At 36.9% G+C, this 19,228-nt stretch overlaps 1 protein-coding gene across 1 annotated transcript in view; it reads right to left on the bottom strand.

Annotated features, from left to right (window-relative positions):
- The window catches only part of LOC122396914 (autophagy-related protein 16-1), a 688,248-nt gene that overhangs the window by 40,757 nt on the left and 628,263 nt on the right, over positions 1-19,228 (bottom strand). Inside the window, exon 8 of the mRNA XM_043395679.1 lies at positions 14,398-14,518. Within this exon, the coding sequence (XP_043251614.1) occupies positions 14,398-14,518 (121 nt within the window). The remainder of the gene's footprint in view (positions 1-14,397; positions 14,519-19,228) is intronic.

Raw genomic sequence — 19,228 nt, 5'->3', positions numbered from 1 at the left:
TCGACGGGTATGATGCATCGCCACGAAGTAATAGGACACAGTAATTCCATCCTCATAGGAAGCACAGAGCCTCAAGCGATATCAATAACCGACGTATCGTTGCGGTAAATTCGACAGGCTAATTGATTGGCCGGTAAATCATGTTTGATTTAACGTAGACCAGTAGCAACAAACTAACACGATCGGTCGCAAACAAAATTCGCAAATGTACAAAGGGAGAGATCAGTCAGAAAGAGTCAACTATCGTTATTTATAGTTGCTTCATTGCGGTGGTCATCCACTGTATCGTCAAACAGTTGACGACAAAGCTCCCTCGTCATAGGAAAACAAGCTAGAGAGAGCTTTACGATAGTGGACGAGGCAGCAATTCGATAAAAATTTTATCAGCGTTGTTTAGTCATGACCGTCAAATGGAATTTCCACGTTAGTTACAGTATCGAGAGAGCAACTAGGAAAATTCTAAATAAACTTCCTGGTAGATAGAACATGACAATATAACCACAAGATTGACGAACGTTGTGGGTTAGTATCGGTTCAAATTTTTTTTCATATAAGTCTTTTAAATCGTGAGCAGACTAAATATTTTGTCTTTGTGCAAATTTTGCTACGAGCAGTAGGAATTCGTGATTTAAAAAATCGATAAGTAGAATCAGAAGCATCTGGACGCACATAATCCAGGTTTGGAAACTTCGAAACATGGAGTACGGTCGTGTTATGCTTTCGATTGAACCGAATAATGCTGTTCAAATGGAGAAGAAATTCAGTGTATTCAGAAATGTCGATATCAGTTTTGTCACTGTCAGGTTCAGTGCTGAAAGTATACAAAAGTATGTCATATGCTGCAAGGAAGTAGGTATGAAAGGCAGAGTAAAGATCAAGAAACCGCTGCTCATGAACGGATACAAGACGTTACACACGATTTCCAAAACGATGTGTTCGGTTTGTTACACGGTACAGAGGAAGTCTGTCGACGCAAAATAGATTGACTTGGAACCGATAGAAAAAAAATCTACGCGAAGGGGACGAAATGGAAAATCACAGAAACGACTCGTCGCTCCATCGACGAAATTTTTAGCGGGAATTTTGTGTAATAACCTTAATATTTGCAACGCGTGTGTTGATACTACGCGGATATAATATTTTATAAATGACACAGAATCTTATTTAGTCGAACAAATCGTAACACACACTGCTGGGGCAATCGAGTCTTTCGAACGATCGAACAATCATTTTATTTTTTAGTATGGAAATTCGAAAACAAATATAGCTTTGAAATTTGAATTTTCTTTCAATTTATCATTGCACGTGCATAGCCCTTTCTCAAAAGTTCTTTGTTACGTCTCTTTTGACAAAACCATTCGGCTCCAGTCGCGCCCAAATATTTATTACCCGTATATTTCATAGTCTTTTGAAATTTTTCGCTGAACCTTTACAATATTTTGTATTTATGATATATTGTATAATAGTTGTTTTTTACCAAATGTTAGCTACTGGATAATAAAAAAAACTCATACAAAGTATAGTCGGTATTAAAATTAAAAAGAACTTTTTCTTTTCTTTAATAGAGTTTCGTAAAGTGTTTTTAGTTATAGCTTGCTGGTTAAATTTCTAAGCGTGATTGCCATCCCTCTGGTATCTCTAATTTCGTGTAACGATATTTAGGGCGATATTCGGGCTTTTTTAGGAATACGAAGACGAAGACATGGGTACTGGAGCGTTAGGGGAAATTTTTCGCTGAACTTTTGCCATGAGTCTTTCATTTTGCTTCTCTGTCCTCTGATTCCATGGACGCTTGTTTTACTAATATTTTGTATTTGTGATATACTGTATTATAGTTTTTTTTTACCAAATTTTAGCTTCTGAATAATAATAAAAAAAACTCATACAAAGTATAGTCGGTATTAATATTAAAAAGTACTTTTTCTCTTCTTTAATAGAGTTTCGTAAAGTGTTTTTAGTTATAGCTTGCTGGTTAAATTTCTAAGCGTGATTGCCATCCCTCTGATTTCTCTAATTTCGTGTAACGATATTTAGGGCGATATTCGGGCTTTTTGAGGAAAACGAAGACGAAGACATGGGTGCTGGAGCGTTAGGGGAAGATCTGCAGTTTATGCGGTCCGTGGTTTCGATGTCAGAGCATATTCGCGTTGCATCAGCGTTCCTCAACGGCGCTGCGGAAACCAGTTGACGCGAACGTTATTTCCCGGCGTAAATTAAGTTTGAAATCCAGCTTATTGCGCCGTGGAAATCTATGGAAACAACTGGTCCGGGAACTACAATGGCAAAAGGGGAAACCAACCTCGACTTGTAACGTACTTTTAATAACAGCGTTAACTGGCGTGGCGCAACACTGCCTACCGTACGCTTTACTCGTATTTCAAAGCTCGATGAAATTGCACGATCCGGTTTCTTTGTTACTTTCCTTCGACACGGTTATATCGACGTTTTTGGAGCGCCACCGTTGCGAGGGCGTTGTTATACAATGAATAAATACGTAACAGGATGGTTTACTTTTCTTCGATAGCGCGACGGTGGTCTATGATTGCACGCCACAGGTTCTTTTTTGTTTTCACGTTTAAAAGGACACCATTTTCCTGTTTAGTCAATCTACAGGATGGATTTTAGAGACTGGGACAGACCTTCTCCGAATGAAGATACAACGAATTAATACACGAGGAAGTTGAATTCTCCGTGCGGGGACATGTTCTTAAGATATCAATTTTTTGTTTTGGTGCAATCATACGAGTATATTGAATGGAGGGGGAAAAAGATTCTACAGCGGTACGTACAGGGTGATTCTTGAAACTGGGGATTCCTTTTCTAAGCGAAGATACAACGGATTTGTGGATAATTTATTTTTAAAAAATAAATAAAAAATGTAAGACGTGTAATAAAATGTTCAAACGTTTATAGTGCGAAATGATCGGAAGTCGCATTTTCAATTTAAAAAATAAACGCGTGTCGCAGTTGCACCTTTGTGTCGCGTATCACCAAACGAAATAAAATTTCATTGATCGATTCTCGATACGAATTTTTTTATATCTTCCCTTGGAAAAGAACTACGAATTGCCGCAGTTTCTAAAATCACCCTGTATATACCATTCAACGCGAGACCGCAGCCTGTAGAATTTTTTTTGCTTTCAATATACAGGTTTTCCAATCAGTGGCGGGTTGTTCTATATGCAAAAGAATTGGCTGCCTATTGCTGCTATCAAAGGGACTCCCGAAAACAATGTTTCAGAACACCCAGTCGTTAGTCGTATATGAAATATCTCTTAAGGGGGGAATTTTATATAACGTAATAATATTACAATCCTAGAAAACCATGAATTATTCTTCATTTTCAAATACTAATAATTATAAGTAAAAAGATAACTGACGTTAAGTAAAACCAGAAAAACTCTTAACTTTCCAGGAAACACGCGGTCGTGTATGTGCACAAATAAAAAAAATTATCGTTGCATTGTTAAATTGATTTTTGATATTCGTGCTATTTTGCTGAAATATTTATACGATCAAAAATTGTAAAAATAACGATAAAAGAAAAATCTTGTTTACACGGAACGATATAATTGCGTAATGCTGCGTGCGCATCGAGATTTACCATTTCCGTGTGCCAATTTCCTGAAAACTGTTTTGCAAATAGATGCAAGATAAGCGAGTGGGCAACGAAATTTCCTTCGAAGTATGCCAGCGCGTAGCAGGGAACTTGTCAATCCATTTTCTACCTCCGTGGCACCATACGGACACGAAACTTGATTTATAATCGCACGTTAGATGACTTGCTTGCACGCTAAAAATAGAATAACTACTAAGTACCATGCACGGTGAATCCTTTTAACGACAAACTGTATACGAAATTTCCTCGCAACGAGGTAATGAATAAATATTCCTAATTCACCGAGCTTATTTGCGAACGTTAACGATGATTACGCGGTTGAATCCTAATGATAATGCTGGTAGAGTACGAACATTACCACAACAAGCAACCGCTTGGGAAGAGCTAACGTACCAGAGAAAAGCCAAATGAATTCAGCCACCAACACTTATTGTTAGTTGTAGTTCCTGGTATTTAACCCTTTGACACAACAGAGGAATTACTTAAGACTAGTTTCAGGGCTATCAATCTTAAACAGATTTTCTTTATCCGTAACATAATCAGAGTTCTCTTGTTCTCACGGCAGGTGTTGTTTATTATTTTCTTCGCCCGTTTTTTCGATAGATTAGTCTAATAATATTACATTATTATACGGACTACTTCGTACATATTTATTATTTTCTCTGCCTGCTGTTCGATAAATTGTTTGAACAATATGTAAATAATCTTATTATTGTACGGGTTACTTCGTAAACCTTCTTTTTTGAAAAATAAGCAAACCCATATTACATACTATATTATTAACTTTATTCGTAGTTAATTATGAAAGCACAAAATTAATCCATTTATTAAATTCATATTATTAATGTTATTGCTCATAATTTTAAAAGCCTCGGTTGAAGGTAACATAATGGAATTATACACATTATAACTTTTAATATAGATCCGGAAAACGTAAAAAGATATTAAAACGTTAAAGGCTATAGTAATAATAAAATGTCTCGTTTAACTAAGATTTTAATTAATACAGGACCTTATAATATCAAAGATTTAATTATTCATGAATCGATAATTTATGGATACTGCGGAACGGTAATATTAACATAATTTGATGTTTAATGTTTAAGTTTTCCAAAAATAGGCTTGACACGTATGGAAAAGAATTAATTGCAAAATTTATTGGAATACTGATTTTCATTGTATGCAGTTATGCAAATGACAACTAACATGAAATAACGCGTTTAATTAAAGCAATTTAATAAATAAAAATTGTTAAAGCGTTTAATATATTTCATTAGCTATTGTGAAATAATATAAGCCTTTTCCAGATTATATAATAAAGCGATATAATTCCATGCACTTTACAGTCGAAATGAGTACTAGTTTAAATATAGACTATCGTTAATACCAATATCCTATTCGAGTTTGATGAGAGCATGTTATTTAATTCCGCGCACTTTGCATATTTCAGGAATTTAAAATGAAAGAGAGTATGCAGGATGACTCTAAAAACTGGGGCAGGGCATGTCCGGTTTATGATTGTAGGATGAAAAAAAATACGTAGGAAAAAAGGGAATGGTCTTGAAACGACTAACGTTAACATTAATTTACACTTATTTTTTAAGTATTAAGCAACGTTGGAAACAATCTGATATTGTAATGAAAGTAACAATAATGATAATGTAAATCGAAATACAAACGCATTCGATTAAAAATATTAAATATAAATTGCATCAATTTTATTTTAATTAAAAGAGGGATGAATGTGAAAACATTTGTAAAGAAATTAACATTATAGACATATATTGTAACACTTTTTTTGTTGATTACAAAAACGGAAGAGAAATACAGTGCTTCCATACTCTGTGCCACATACGATGTCTTCAGATTCCATAATTAAATTCTGGGCATCTAATATCACACGTCGAAGAAACGAAATAGGAAATAATAAATAAATGGATTAAGAGTTGAATAAGAAATTGATAAAACGAGAGACATTAAAGACTTTGTTGGAAGTTCATCGAGGAAAAAATTCCCAAAGACTACGAACCGTGCAGATAATAAAAAGAAACGAAAGATCGAAAGGAAGTTCTAAATTTAAAGCTATATCTGCGAGAAAACAAAGTTACTCAATCTGAAAAATTCGATCACCTAAACGGTATGTGTCCCGATTTGGTCGGATAATCAAGATTCTACCTTGAGTTCTCACGCAGAGATTTTACGACGTTCGTAAAACCTCCCATCTCTAATAATCGAGTCTCCATGTTTGTACAGACCAGTCCACTTCCACATGTTTCTTACGGATACTGTTTGTTTTCTTCTAAAATTGTTGCACGTTAACAACTATGTTTTAATTAAAGAATCTGATTACTTCTTCCGGGAGAAGGGAATTAAATTTGCAAACTTTTCGACGAAGAATGTTATCGTTTTCCAATTGCTTTCCAGTGTTTTCTAAAGATTTTAAGAACTCTCGAATTTTGTCAGGCGCGGTTACACTATCACCGAAGATCCTTAAAATATTAAGGAATAAATTACGGATACCAAGACCCTGTACCCACGAAACATTGCAAATAACTAACGACGTTTTGATAAACCTGACCAGCTGACGCGCCAACAGGATGATAGAATAGACGCCTCAATAAGGGGGATAATACTTTGGCGGCGCGATAGAAAACAGGTGATCCACTTTAAGCTTCCTTTTTGTCTTAAAACGTCCTAGATAAACAATAATTCACGCTTAAACGCGCTTTCAGCGGTGGCGGTCCCCATTGTCCGTTCCTTGCGTAGCGAGATTTATTTGCGCAAAACTTTTGTATACCGACGTCCGCCTTTCTCTGATAGCAGCGAGCTTGGTTTTCACTATTTTGCTGCGGGACCGCGTTCACAACAAAAGCGTAAAAGCCTCTAACCGAAATGGATGTCCGGGTTGGGTCTTTGTGTATCAACCTTGGCTGGTCCTGGTAACTCGATGTGCGTGAAATTAACTCGGACTTGACTCGTAAAAAGCGTACAAATTTCGGGGGTTCGTTCAAGTGTGCGTCGGATTCGGCAACCCGGGTTTATATCCGTACGCGTGAAAAGTGGAAAACCCGACGACGGCAAAGAACCGTTTGTTTGCCGCTAGCTGGAAAAAGAAAACACGACGTTTTGCCTTTCCACATCTAGTTTCGTTAAGTGCCCCTATTCGCTCGGGGACAAATTAGCGAAGGGTCTCTAACCTTTACGTTTAACGAGGTGCAATTGCCAAATCATTAAACAAAATTCCGTTTGCCAGCGTTATATCGAATGTTCTTTAAAATATTTCCATATGAAATTTTTTCAAGAGCAATATACGGGCATGCAGGCAGAATATTGAGCACAGGGACAGCCAATAAAGAAAATATTCATAACAACAAATTTGTACAGTGCAGAAAGAAACATCCAAGCGTACAGGTATGTAACATGTAAAAATGTAAATTTGTGTTTGGTGCAAAATTGGGGTTCGACCCGTTGAGTATGGAAATGATAAAAGAGATAAATCATTGTTATTGCCTCTGGCGCGATCATTTATCTCTTTTAATCTGTTGTTAAACTTCGCCAGTGTTTTAAAATTAATGCTAGCTGTGCGTCATCAAGCAAGGCAACCTACAGTCGTGAATCCTCCTCTGTCAATAGAATTCCACCCACGGTGGGACATACTTCGGTACTCTATAGCGCTGTTGACCAGCGTGTAAATCGATATCTAGAACGATCCTTCGAAGGATATGGTTTCACGAGATTAGTCGGCGGTCCATAGGAATCGAATGTAAATCCTGCATAAATTTGCAAATTATAGAGACCTTTCGTCGACGCGGTCCATAGCAGCTGGACGTTGCCCTGTGCGTTCAATTTACTTTTCGAGACCCATAAAACTAACCTTCCCGACGAAAAAGGCGCACGTTGTCTTCGCCTCGACCAGAGAATAGGTACTTACGTCTATAAGTTATCACTTTTTTAAAGCACTGCTTATCTCGTGACTCGAGAATGAGCAAAAACTACCCCACTTCACCGACCTATATTTCACTTTAAGAGTGTAAGCTTCTGGAAGATTATAAATTATCAGCTTATCCTTCTCTTTCAAGTTTAAATTCGATATTATAGTATAGGTTATTGCACTTAACTTTGTTCGAGCTACAGTTACTCAAAGAATTGCTCGATCGAAAAGTTGATTACAAGTTAAAAAATAAAAAATAAATAGTTTTCCAATTCCTCCAGTTTCCGAAAATGAACGATCGATGTTTGACGATTCCAAGTTGGGAGGGAGAACGATGAATGGGAGATGTGTGTTTCGTCCTAGTCTGCTAACAGTAGGTGTGTAAATAAGGGCACGTAGTAGACCTTACCTCAGACACGGAAGCATTAGATGGTTGGTCGAAGGTTGTGTACCTAGGAATTGGTGCCAAAGCGAGAACAAGCGGAAGCAGCATCGGTTGAATGGCCCTCTAGTGACCAGAGTGGAAGGCACCAGACAAACATATCATAAACTTAAAGTCCGACATGCAATCGACGTCCTTAACAGGATTGTGCAAATTTGAGAACGGTCTACCCCATTCATTTAATACCTTACATTGTTCCAAGGATCACCAGATCCTTTCATCTAAGAGAGTAGGGGTGAGTACCAAATTCTGGGGGACAAAAACTCGTATCTTGACCTTTGAATAACATCGAAATGCCCTCTGGAATTTAAACTCCGTCAAAAGATCAAAATAAATTAATGTGGAACGATTAAAGGTATTTTAATAAAAATAGCAAAATTTACAGTTATTTTACACAATTTATCTCCATTATACAACCGTACGAAATTCGTGTTAATCGCTGGAGCAAAATATTCTCTTTCCTGACTTTTGATGGAAACAATTTCGATCGTAGCTTGTTTAATACTTTTACAGAGGACGTTAGTCGGATGTACTCGATGCATTTAAGGAAAATGTTTGATTTACGAGTCAAGGCGTTTAATTCGAACCATGTTTCACGCTCGCGGTAATAAAGTTGACGCAAATGTATGCTGCAAAGAAAGAATAATGTTACAATCAGTCTTAATACGTTTTGTGGCCGCGAGGTTTATTAAGCAGAAAGTAGTATAAATCATGCATTTAAAAAATCTAAGAACATAACTTGAGATTTTTTAAATAACGATATTTTTCTTTAAAACACATATTTATTTTTGCCGCGATAGAAATTAGAGAACGTGCAAGAAAGTAGTTGGTTCGGCTGTTTAGGATTTAAACGTTACTTAAATAATTGCATACATATTGAAATTTGAAGTCACCATATTACACGCACAAAGTCAAGCGCAGATTTATTGTAGGAAAAACCTGTAGATGTTTATGTGCCCAGACCGTTTACATGCATGGTTTATGCCATTTTCTGTTGAATATACATCGCAGATACTATGCAAAACATGTTAAGACTGATTGTAACATTATTCTTATTTCATAACATGCATTCGCGTCTGCTTCATTACCGAGAGCGTGAAATGTGGTTCGAATTAAACGCTATAACTCGCAAACCAAACATTTCCCCAACATCCAATTCATGCCATATGAGAGAGCATTGAACTATATAACTGATGACATTTGTGGTAAAAATTAGAAGAGAATATATTTTCAGAATAACACAATTTTTTAATACTAAACCTAACACAACCGGTCTACCAATATAACCGGTTGAACGATTTATATTTTTTTGTAAAAAATCGGACAAAATTTGATACCAAATTCTGGTTAACTTTCGATGTAAATAGGAAATACAAAGCAAAGATGAAAGGAGAGAATTTTTGGGTTTCACTGTTTTGGAACAGTCTAACAACGCGTATTAAAAATAGTTAATATTTACACACGTGCAGTTCCGAAACTACTAATGCTTTATCCATAAATGAGACATCGTTGGAAGCAGCAAAGTGACCGGTTGAATGATTTATATTTTTTTTTTTTTTAAACTGGACAGGTATCAAATTCTGGTTAGCTTTCGATGTAAATAAGAAATATATGTATAGCAAAGACGAACAGAGGGAATCTTCAGTTTCCACTGTCTTAGAACAGTCTAACAAGGCGTATTAATAATAGTTAAACTTTAGACGCGCGCAGTTCCGAAGCTACTAGTGTTTTCTCCGTAACTGAACCTTTGTTGGAAGCGGTAAACCTCCCCCTTTAAAATGGCGTTTGGTTTTCGTTGATCCGACTTTCTGTTTTCGAGATATCGTAATTTATGTAAAGGGTTAATTATTCAGTTTCCACTATCTCTCTGTCCGTCGATGTACAATACCCTATTAACGCGTATCAAAAATACTAAAACTTTAGACGCGTGCAGTTTCGAAACTACTAGTGCTTTATCGATAAATGAGACATCGTTGGGAGTGGTAAACCTTCCCCTTTAAAATGGCTTTTGGTTTTTGACGATCGGACTTTTCGTTTTCGAGATATCGTAATTTATGTAAAAGGTAATTTTTTAAATTTGAACTATCTCTGTCTCCGTCTGACGCGTCGCGGCGGACCTCTTTCGCGCGCGTGAGTCGAGACAGTCACGTGACTAGGAAGTCGTAGTATTTCCAAGAATTTACTACGCACTGTTTACTATTTTCACGCGCGCGAGATCAATGAACTCGCGAGCGCAACAGTGAAACGTAAACAAACCCTATCTCCGAAACTAGCCACCGCATCGACTTGAAACTAAAATCCTCATATCTCCGGAACTAATAACGCTATCACCTTGAACAAACGCTCATTTTAAAGGGCGTTTCATCCTCTATCCAATGACTGTACCAACTACTATAATTTTTGCTGTCTTCTATGTTTATTTTCACATTTACTTTGACGCTACATACCCAAAATAGTTTCAGTAATTCCTATTGATTATACGAGTGGTGTGCGATGAAACTGTATTATAAATTGTTTATTTAATTAAAAATGATTATTCATGAAGTGTCGATAGGTTTAGTGTTAAGAACGTTATATTAATCTTTATAAAGTATTTATAGTAATAATTGTCATCGTTCTCTAACTATGTATAAACAATCTATGTTCATATATCATATGCTAACCTGAAATTTTTAAATATAATACCGGTTCGATCCAATATAAATTCGCAGATTTGAAAATCTAAATGTCAATAATATTTCATTTGATAACTTTAAAAATATAGCCATATGCACGCAATTAACATGAATTTCTTCCGATCCGATAAAATGGAAAAATGAATATAAATCGTGTAAAATAATGGTAACCCGTCGAAACTATATATTATTTGAAAGCGTTGACTTTTTGCTACTTTTTCGTGCATGTGTCATTAAAATATATTCAATCGTTCGCGAGTCATTAATTTATTTCATTTTTCGTCCGACGGCACTTTCACTCCACCCCGTGCCCTACCCCCTATAAATTTGGAGCACAATTACCAACGCGAATTAATAACTACCGCACAGGTCGACGAATGTACAAGTGTTGAAGCAAACTTGCGGGGAGGGGATTTCATCGATTTGGAATAAGGTCCTTTCGCTTTCTAGTAGCAAACCCTCGACAAGAATATTTGTTTCTCACGCAGTTCAGTCGAATCACGCCAGCGAAAGGTGACGCTTCTAAGTGACTATACCAAAGTTTACAAATAAAACTGCCACGAATACGTTCGACGTTCTCAGCCTGGAATCCAACAACTCAAAGACGAAGCAAGTCAATAACTTCGAGCCAGCAGTAACCAACGCAGTGAGTAGGTTTTGATAAAAAATGAGCAAAATTTCCATCTAGATAAAAACTTCGAGTTTTTACAAAATTTGTATCATATACAGGGTGTTCGGCCACCTCTAGCAAAAATTTTAATGAGCGATAGTAGAGGCCAAAATAAGACGAAAATCAAGAATACTAATTTGTTGGTGGAAGCTTCGTTAAAAAGTTATTAACGTTTAAAGTGCCGCTCTTACTGAATTTTTTTCTCGAAAATGTGCAAGATTTCGGGGGTATGTCTATTCACCAAAAATGACTGTAATTGAACCCTACAACCGAAAATAATTTTTCCACAACGATTTGCAATTTTTTAATTTTCTCGAATAATTTCACACCTTCTCTATTTTTTTTCTCGAAAGTGGGCAGGATTTCGTGGGTATGTCTAATGACAAAAACTGATTGTAATTGACCCCCGCAACCGAAAATAATTTTTCCACAACGATTTGCAATTTTTTTTCTCCGTTGAAAAATTTAGGCACCTAATTGGATTTTCAGTAAGGAATTTTTTTCTCGAAAGTGCGTACGATTTCGGAGGTATGTGTAATGATAAAAAATGATTGTAATTGATCCCCGCAACCGAAAATAATTTTTTTAAAACGATTTGAAAAATTTTTTTTCGCCGAAAAATTTCAGCACTTACTCGATTTTTTTTCTCGAAAGTAGATAGGATTTCGGAGGTATGTGTACTCACCAAAAATGATTGTAGTTGACCCCCGCAACCGAAAATAATTTTTCCAGAACGATTTGAAATTTTTGAATTTAATTGTTAATAACTTTTTAACGAAGCTTCCATCAACAAATTAGTATTCTTGATTTTCGTCTTATTTTGGCCTCTACTATCGCTCATTAAAATTTTTGCTAGAGGTGGCCGAACACCCTGTATATAAATATATATTCTATCCTCGGTTGAATAAGATTAAGTATTTGAAACTCGTAGTTCTGAAAACGACTCGAACGTAGAATCGAAACATTAATAAAAATCTGTGGAAGACCGAAATTTCCTTTTCGCTTAATTTATTCGCGAGCCACTCTTTCAATTTGAAAAAAACAATGTCTTTTCATTCCATATCGCGAAAGTATTGTACTTGAATCTAGATCATTGCGAGGGGTTTAAGCATTGCTTCCTGAAGGACTTGTTTTTCAAGATGTTCCATGCGCGTAGATGTTGGCGATGACTAGTAAAATGGACGAACCTGCTTACCCTGGTACTTGGTCGTAATAGTCGACTTGGAATAGATAATAGATGTAAAGCAGAGATGTACAAACGGTACGAGATCGTCCGGTAGTTGGACGCGGATTACTTCTGTGTTGTATTTGATCGGTATGTTCGAATTACAATTCGATATAGAATCTTATCGCGGTTATCTTCCGGTTCTAAATGGATGTTCTTTACTTTCGTGCACGAAGTGGTTGTTTAGTATCGTATAACAGATGCTATTATTACTTGATCCTTAGATCCCTAATGAAGCTAGCTGCTACATTAACGAAGCATTTGAAATGCTCTATTGAAAGATCGAAATCTACGAAGTTGTTAAAAGTTTTGTTCACGCAGTATTAAAGCTGTATAAAGTAATAAAGTAACTTCTATATATTTGCTGTCGGAGCAGACACATTCGAATTCACCGACTATTTTTACCAAAGACCATCGTTCGTTAGGGGATTCAATGGCTACAAACCAAAGGTCTTTTCGCGAGGAAAAAAACTGCAGATTGAAGCAAGTTAGGAAAGATTCCACTAACTCGTGATAGAAGCCTTATCGGCTTAATTAATCCTGCAAAGTGACGACGCGACGGAGGATCAGTTTTATTAGATCTTCCTCCTTAAGGTGCCGCTAACCTTTCTGAGACGCATGAATTAGCGTCAAATCGATGCCATGTTTACAGAAACACTTATATCAGTGTATCTTAGAATGCTGTCGATAGAGCTCGAAGAAGAAATGAAAGATATGTTAAACGATATATCTGAAACAAAAGTCTTGCACGTGTGTCAATAGTAACAGATCGTACAACCTTATCCATTTCTCGAGGCACGAAGTATGAAAGCTTTCAGAGGATGTACACATAATAATCAGAATAATTATTATTATCGAATGCCATTATTTCTATAACAAACTTCTCAAAATTATTGACTTGTATCGCATTATTCACCATAAATTCGAGACCACCTCTTGTAATATTTTCGTATACAGCAAGAGACAATAGTATCTTATATCTATGTGCGAAAGTATGTTTTTGTAATCGTTTTATGGCACTATTATACATTTTATTCCGTAGATTATATAATATTACCATAATATGGTGATTCAGGAAAGATAGCTCTTCCTTCCTTGTTGATATGTGAGAACAGAAAATTATTTCGCGGAAACCTTGCAGCAATGCATCACTTAAGCTCAGACACTTTTAAGAAATAATGAGTCAAAACGTACTAATGGTACTAATGTTTATATGTATGTACAATTAGCTAATTTCTGGGATATTTCCACACTTGATATTTACATATTTCCTTAATTTAATTTCCTTGAATAATAAATGAGCTTATGTACGCCTTTACACACTTCACACTTTCAAGTTCTCTTTCGTTTTCACAATTTAATTTCCCGTCTTATCTTTTCGTTCCCACAAAATCATTATACTCTGTTACGTCTCTATACTTTTCCTCCTTTCTTAAGAGGGTCTAATGTTCCTTTAAAAACACATGAACAACAGTTACAATTCTACCGTAAACTGAAGCTCGATTCGATATCCTTAACAAATTATACACACAAGCTATTAAATTTCTACAAAACATGCCTTCTCCTTATTACCAAGGGGGTGGCCTCAAACTTATGGTCTGTAATACGTGTACGCAGGGTCAGCAACGCACATTCGTCGTTCGTTTTATTGTTCCCAGACGCCTTCAAGTATATATTAGCATTGCCCATGATTAATAGGGATAATGAAGAACGTGATTACTGCTAATGCTATGCATTACTTTCTGTCTATATTGCAATAGCGTTCGCGTCATGAGCACGAGTAAACGCGCGCTGATAGGCTAAACGTATCCGTTTGCTTGATGCTGCTTACTTACATGCTTTGCTACGCAGGTCCCAAATTTTTAGGGTACGATCGTAACTGCCAGTAACTACTTTTGACGGCTCGCCAAGAAACTTCGCCGCCATCACCTTCGCGCAGTGGCCCGTTAAGGTGTGCTGAAGCAGAAATGAGAATGTCGTTTTAGAACATTTACCAACACATTTTGCGTAATAATAGGATACTCCGTACAATACATGACGTACTAAAAAGGATAATAATATTTGGTGGCCGGATTCTATTTGCAAGCATATTGTTGCGAATATGGAACCGCAAGAACGAGTAACGCTGCTGAAAATATTGATTTGCTCGTATAGAATAATTTTAAATCATTATTACATTAGTACACTTTCTGCATTTCCAATATCCAAGAAAAGAGGCAGGTTTTATAAAATTATTTAGAAGAACACGAGTAATTCGTCAGGCTGTCGTCCCTGTAATAAAAATGTCAGCAGCTAAAAGTAGTGTAACGTGAAAACGTCCATCGACACTTCCGTACGATGACAGTGAATCCATTTAATAGTAAAGAATTCAAGCGTAACGTCGACAAGGGAGGCACGAACAACTCGAGGGCTCTTTTCCGTAAAAGGGGCGCCATGAAAAAGAAGACCTCGCCAATTTTAACGTACACGGTCGTCGGGAGCTCTTGAAAAATGTCCTAATGTAAATTAATGGTGCGGAAGTTTAGCCAGAAGGGCTCTAACGCGAAAGAAACACAGGTAGGAGCATACAACATCCACCAGCGTTATACGAGCTGGGGAGGAACTTTTTCCGCTTCCATAAAAGAGGAAGATAGCGAACCGAACTATACGATAATCTAACATCTCAAGAAGTTGGTCGAAAGTGCAGAGACGAGTCCTCGTTTCTTACGAGGAACATTAAACAATCCAGCGGATACTCTTTCTCGATCGCCTTTCGCCCAAGAGGGCTCGAATTTACGTATACATTGTTTATAATTACAATATTCGATGCTTTAAAAATTTATCCGAATGGCGAAAAAGAGCTTTTAATTTCCACCGTTTAACGATGGAATTTATTTCGTGCCATTGATCTAGATTCGACGTCATTCTGATTTCGAAAGTAGATTAGACTTCTACTTAAGAGTAAATAAACCGTAACAGAAGAGATAAAAAGAAACGACGTGATCTATGTACAGTAAACTTTAGTCGTCTCCCCCCATGTATCACTTTTATCTTTTAATGAAATGCATCTTGCAAAGAATAGTCCGGTAACTATTAGCATCCAAATAATTTCTGTAACTATAGAGTTTCCTGCGTTCATTAAATTACATAAGAGATATGTAAAAGATATGATGCGAAAAAAGATAAAAGTGATACGCGAAAGCCAGTGAGAATGTTGCATGAAATGCACAGAGCCTCGATAAACGACAATGTTGTGTCAATTATAATCTCATCAAACTAATGAAACCACCAAGCTAGTTAATACTAGCAAGGACAGTTAATCACTGACAACTTTGCCATTACTCTATGCTCGAAGAACTCTGTGAAAATCCAGTTTCTTAAAAGTGCAGCCCATTTAATCAAATATGAGGTCCTTCGGGGTAATATACCAACATTATACATCGAGAATATATGAGCACATCTTGGTCTTCTGCTTTCAATCGTAGTACCGTTGATTTTCTCATCAAACGACCAATTGCTAAGGAAACGTTCACCAACTGTTGAAGTCTTCCAAAACTCATCATAGGCACCCTTGCCTTCCTATACCGTGCACTACCAGAGAATCTGTCAAAGTTAGCATCTCTTGATCTTCTGGTAGGATTCGACGGAGAACCCTGAGGAAAACCTCCTTCTTCAACAGCCTGTCGGTCAACTAGCAACGAAGTAAAGAAGATAGAAGTAGCAAGGGAACTCGCATCAGCAGAATCAATTGAAGAAGCAAAAAGTTCACTTGACTAACCAAACGAGCAATTTCTGAAAGAAACCGAAGAGGAAGGTAGCAAGAAGATTACCGAGTGATAAAGATTGTCGGTGCCCCGACTGTGATGGAAAGTTCAATGATGACCGGAACGGTGAGAACTGGCCACTGACAATCTTTATCACTGAGCAATCTTCTTGCTACCTTCACTTTTGGTTTTCCCCAGCAATTGCTTTCGACTAATAGATTGTTACATCCGGAAACAATAATAGTAATGAGTATTCCACGTTACGTTCTTAACGAAGAACAGGAATCCCTCTGTTATCCACTGCAATAGGAGTGGTCAGAAAATAGGGGGATGTTCGATGGAAAATCGCCTCTCAACTGTGTCCATATTGTTGCAACTAATTTAAGAGAAGCTTCAACTAAACTTCCATCATTTAATGGAATCGGTTCGATTGAAAATCTTCTTCTAAATAAAGCAGTAGAGAAGGTTAGACAACATCGTGGGCGTAGGATCGGACGTTCTGGATTTCGTTTCGAGTTCCTCGAGCGTTCCCTGCGCCAGGCACGAAGCGTAAACGCACCCTTATGCATCGTTCTCGGAAAGCGGAGGCCAAGATTCACAAAATACAACTGATATAGTCTTTTTTTACGACGAGCGGGAACGCAAGGCGTGCACCAGATGCGTACTCGGAATAAAGACATAAACTCTTTCGTAGAGATCAATCGTGGCTGAACTGCCAGCGGAATTCGAAGCAGAAAGAGGAACAGGGCGAAAGATGAATAGGTGGATCCTCCGAGCCGTACGAACGTTCAATTAAACTCGATAGAAGTACCGAAGAAGAAGCTGGTAACTTTCCTGGAAACAACTACCGACCCCAGTTTTACAACCAGTGCGTTCGTTTCGTTTTTAAAGCGCATAAGAGCGTACTGTACTCGCGTTTCGCTACTGGAAACACACCTATAACCGGCGTTAGTTACAGAGCCGAACGCTCTGATTTCGTGATATAATCTCGGAAAATATTCAAACGAAACACTATATCTCCCTGCCCGAATCAAATTGATTCCCTCGCAAATAACAGCTTTTTGTGTCCAATAAATTAAGAATACTGTCCGTGTATACTTAAAATCCAACATGTTGCGTAAGGAAGAAGTTTGCGATCGCGTTACGATAACTGAATCAATCTTCTGCTCGAATGGTGATCCTATTCGACTTAATGTGTGAAATTGTGATCTCTGATAGTAATAATAATACGTTCTTATTGCACCCAGAGTTACATAAAACACGGATCGAGAGATTAAATTATAATCCGTGGAAGCAGAGATAAATACATATTCGCGCCGCAGAGATTAGGTACAGTTATACGCTGTTATTAACATAATCTGGAGTACCACGTATTGAGAGAAAGAGAAGAATGAAAATTCATGTGATATAAGAATAAACGTTATAGGAAATGTATGGATTCTAAGAAAGATGTGTCTGATAATTTAAAAATTTTCAGTACTTTTAAACGATTTACTGCAACGAAGTTGTTTGGTTGCTTTAAAAATTAAAAAAAAAGGAAATACAAGAATTCTATTTTAGAAAATGAATGAACGTAAATTCGATGTACGGTGTTTGCCTCTGTACCGCAACACTATTCCCACGAATACGTGATTTTGATTACGTGAGAAGTACGAGTATTACGTATGAATGGAATCGGTTTCATTCACTTTTCATGAACTTCGAAAAACATCTTTATTCATTTTGATCGTTTTCATTGAACGTATTGCATGCAAGATTAATTGGGCTTACAGTAAGAAGGTGATTCACGAGGCGAGCGGAAAATCGTAGAAAATGTTTGAGTCCTGAACACCCTAAAGTTGCAGGACTTGGTAAATTGTATTTACTTAAAAGTAAGAGCGTAAGGTAAAAATCTCATTTAAAATTTTGAATGTGATTATTTTATAGATATCTATTTTTATTAAAGGTCTAAACTATTCGGCTATTCAGGGACCACATAACGAGCCTTTAGTTATCTCAAAAAATTCATCTCCTTCTTGGCCTCACGACGAACAGTTGCCTTCTTTGAAACGTTCGAGTAACGCTAAAGCGTCTTTGATCTTTATATCGTGCAAAATTTATTGCCTCTGGCCCGATAACAACTTCCAATACTTCAAGAACTTTTAAAGAAGAAATATAGCAAGTTCCATCGTTTCTAAGCTAATAAGTGTTTACAATTAAAACTAGCGCTTCCATAAAAAGGTTAACTAGGTAATTCTCTAGACAGACTTTTGAAATACAGATTGATGTTAAGTTGAGTTTTATTATGTTTCTGTGTAAAACACTGCCTTTTTGTTTGTTTACAAGCATGTAAACGTTATTAATAGCGTATTTCTACATACTTTTACTTTCAGTAATGGGTACGAATGTCTGTGTTATTACTCTAGTATGCCACTAATTCAATTTTAACGGCTATATTTTAACGGCTAAGTCACAGTGTTATACAATTTATTTTCAAAAACTTCTATGTTAAAACATTCTCCAACCGTGGGTCTCGCAAACAATGTACATGTATCAAAATGCGGCATCGAATCTTTCGTTACTGCTTCGTGTGCGCCCTACCACAGACTTTTCAATAAATCATGTTTCGATAAGTCATCGTAAATCGACTTTAAGATCTTCTTGCGCAGCTTTATAGAGGGAGGGCTGGTGATTAAAATTTTCAAGCCGATCTTCCGCTTCGGCGCGACGCTGTGAACACGGAACTCGAAAGTCCTGGGGAGCGTTACCGATGCTGGGTGATCCTCGTCGGTGGGAATTTTCTAAAAGAGCGTACTCTAAATTGCTTTCCTCGTTTCTTTTCTAGATTCCAAGTTTCTCCCGATGGTTATACCGTAATAAGCCGTTGGATCGGCGTTAAGTTTGTCCCGTTAGTTTTCCGAGCTTCCTATAAAGATCGGTACGA

Source organism: Colletes gigas, unplaced genomic scaffold, assembly GCF_013123115.1.
Source record: "Colletes gigas isolate AHSC1104 unplaced genomic scaffold, ASM1312311v1 Colletes_gigas_Sc00008, whole genome shotgun sequence".
In the NCBI taxonomy this organism is placed as follows: Eukaryota; Metazoa; Arthropoda; class Insecta; order Hymenoptera; family Colletidae; genus Colletes; species Colletes gigas.
Note: the sequence above shows the minus strand (reverse complement) of the source record. Positions and strands in the feature narration are given on the sequence as shown.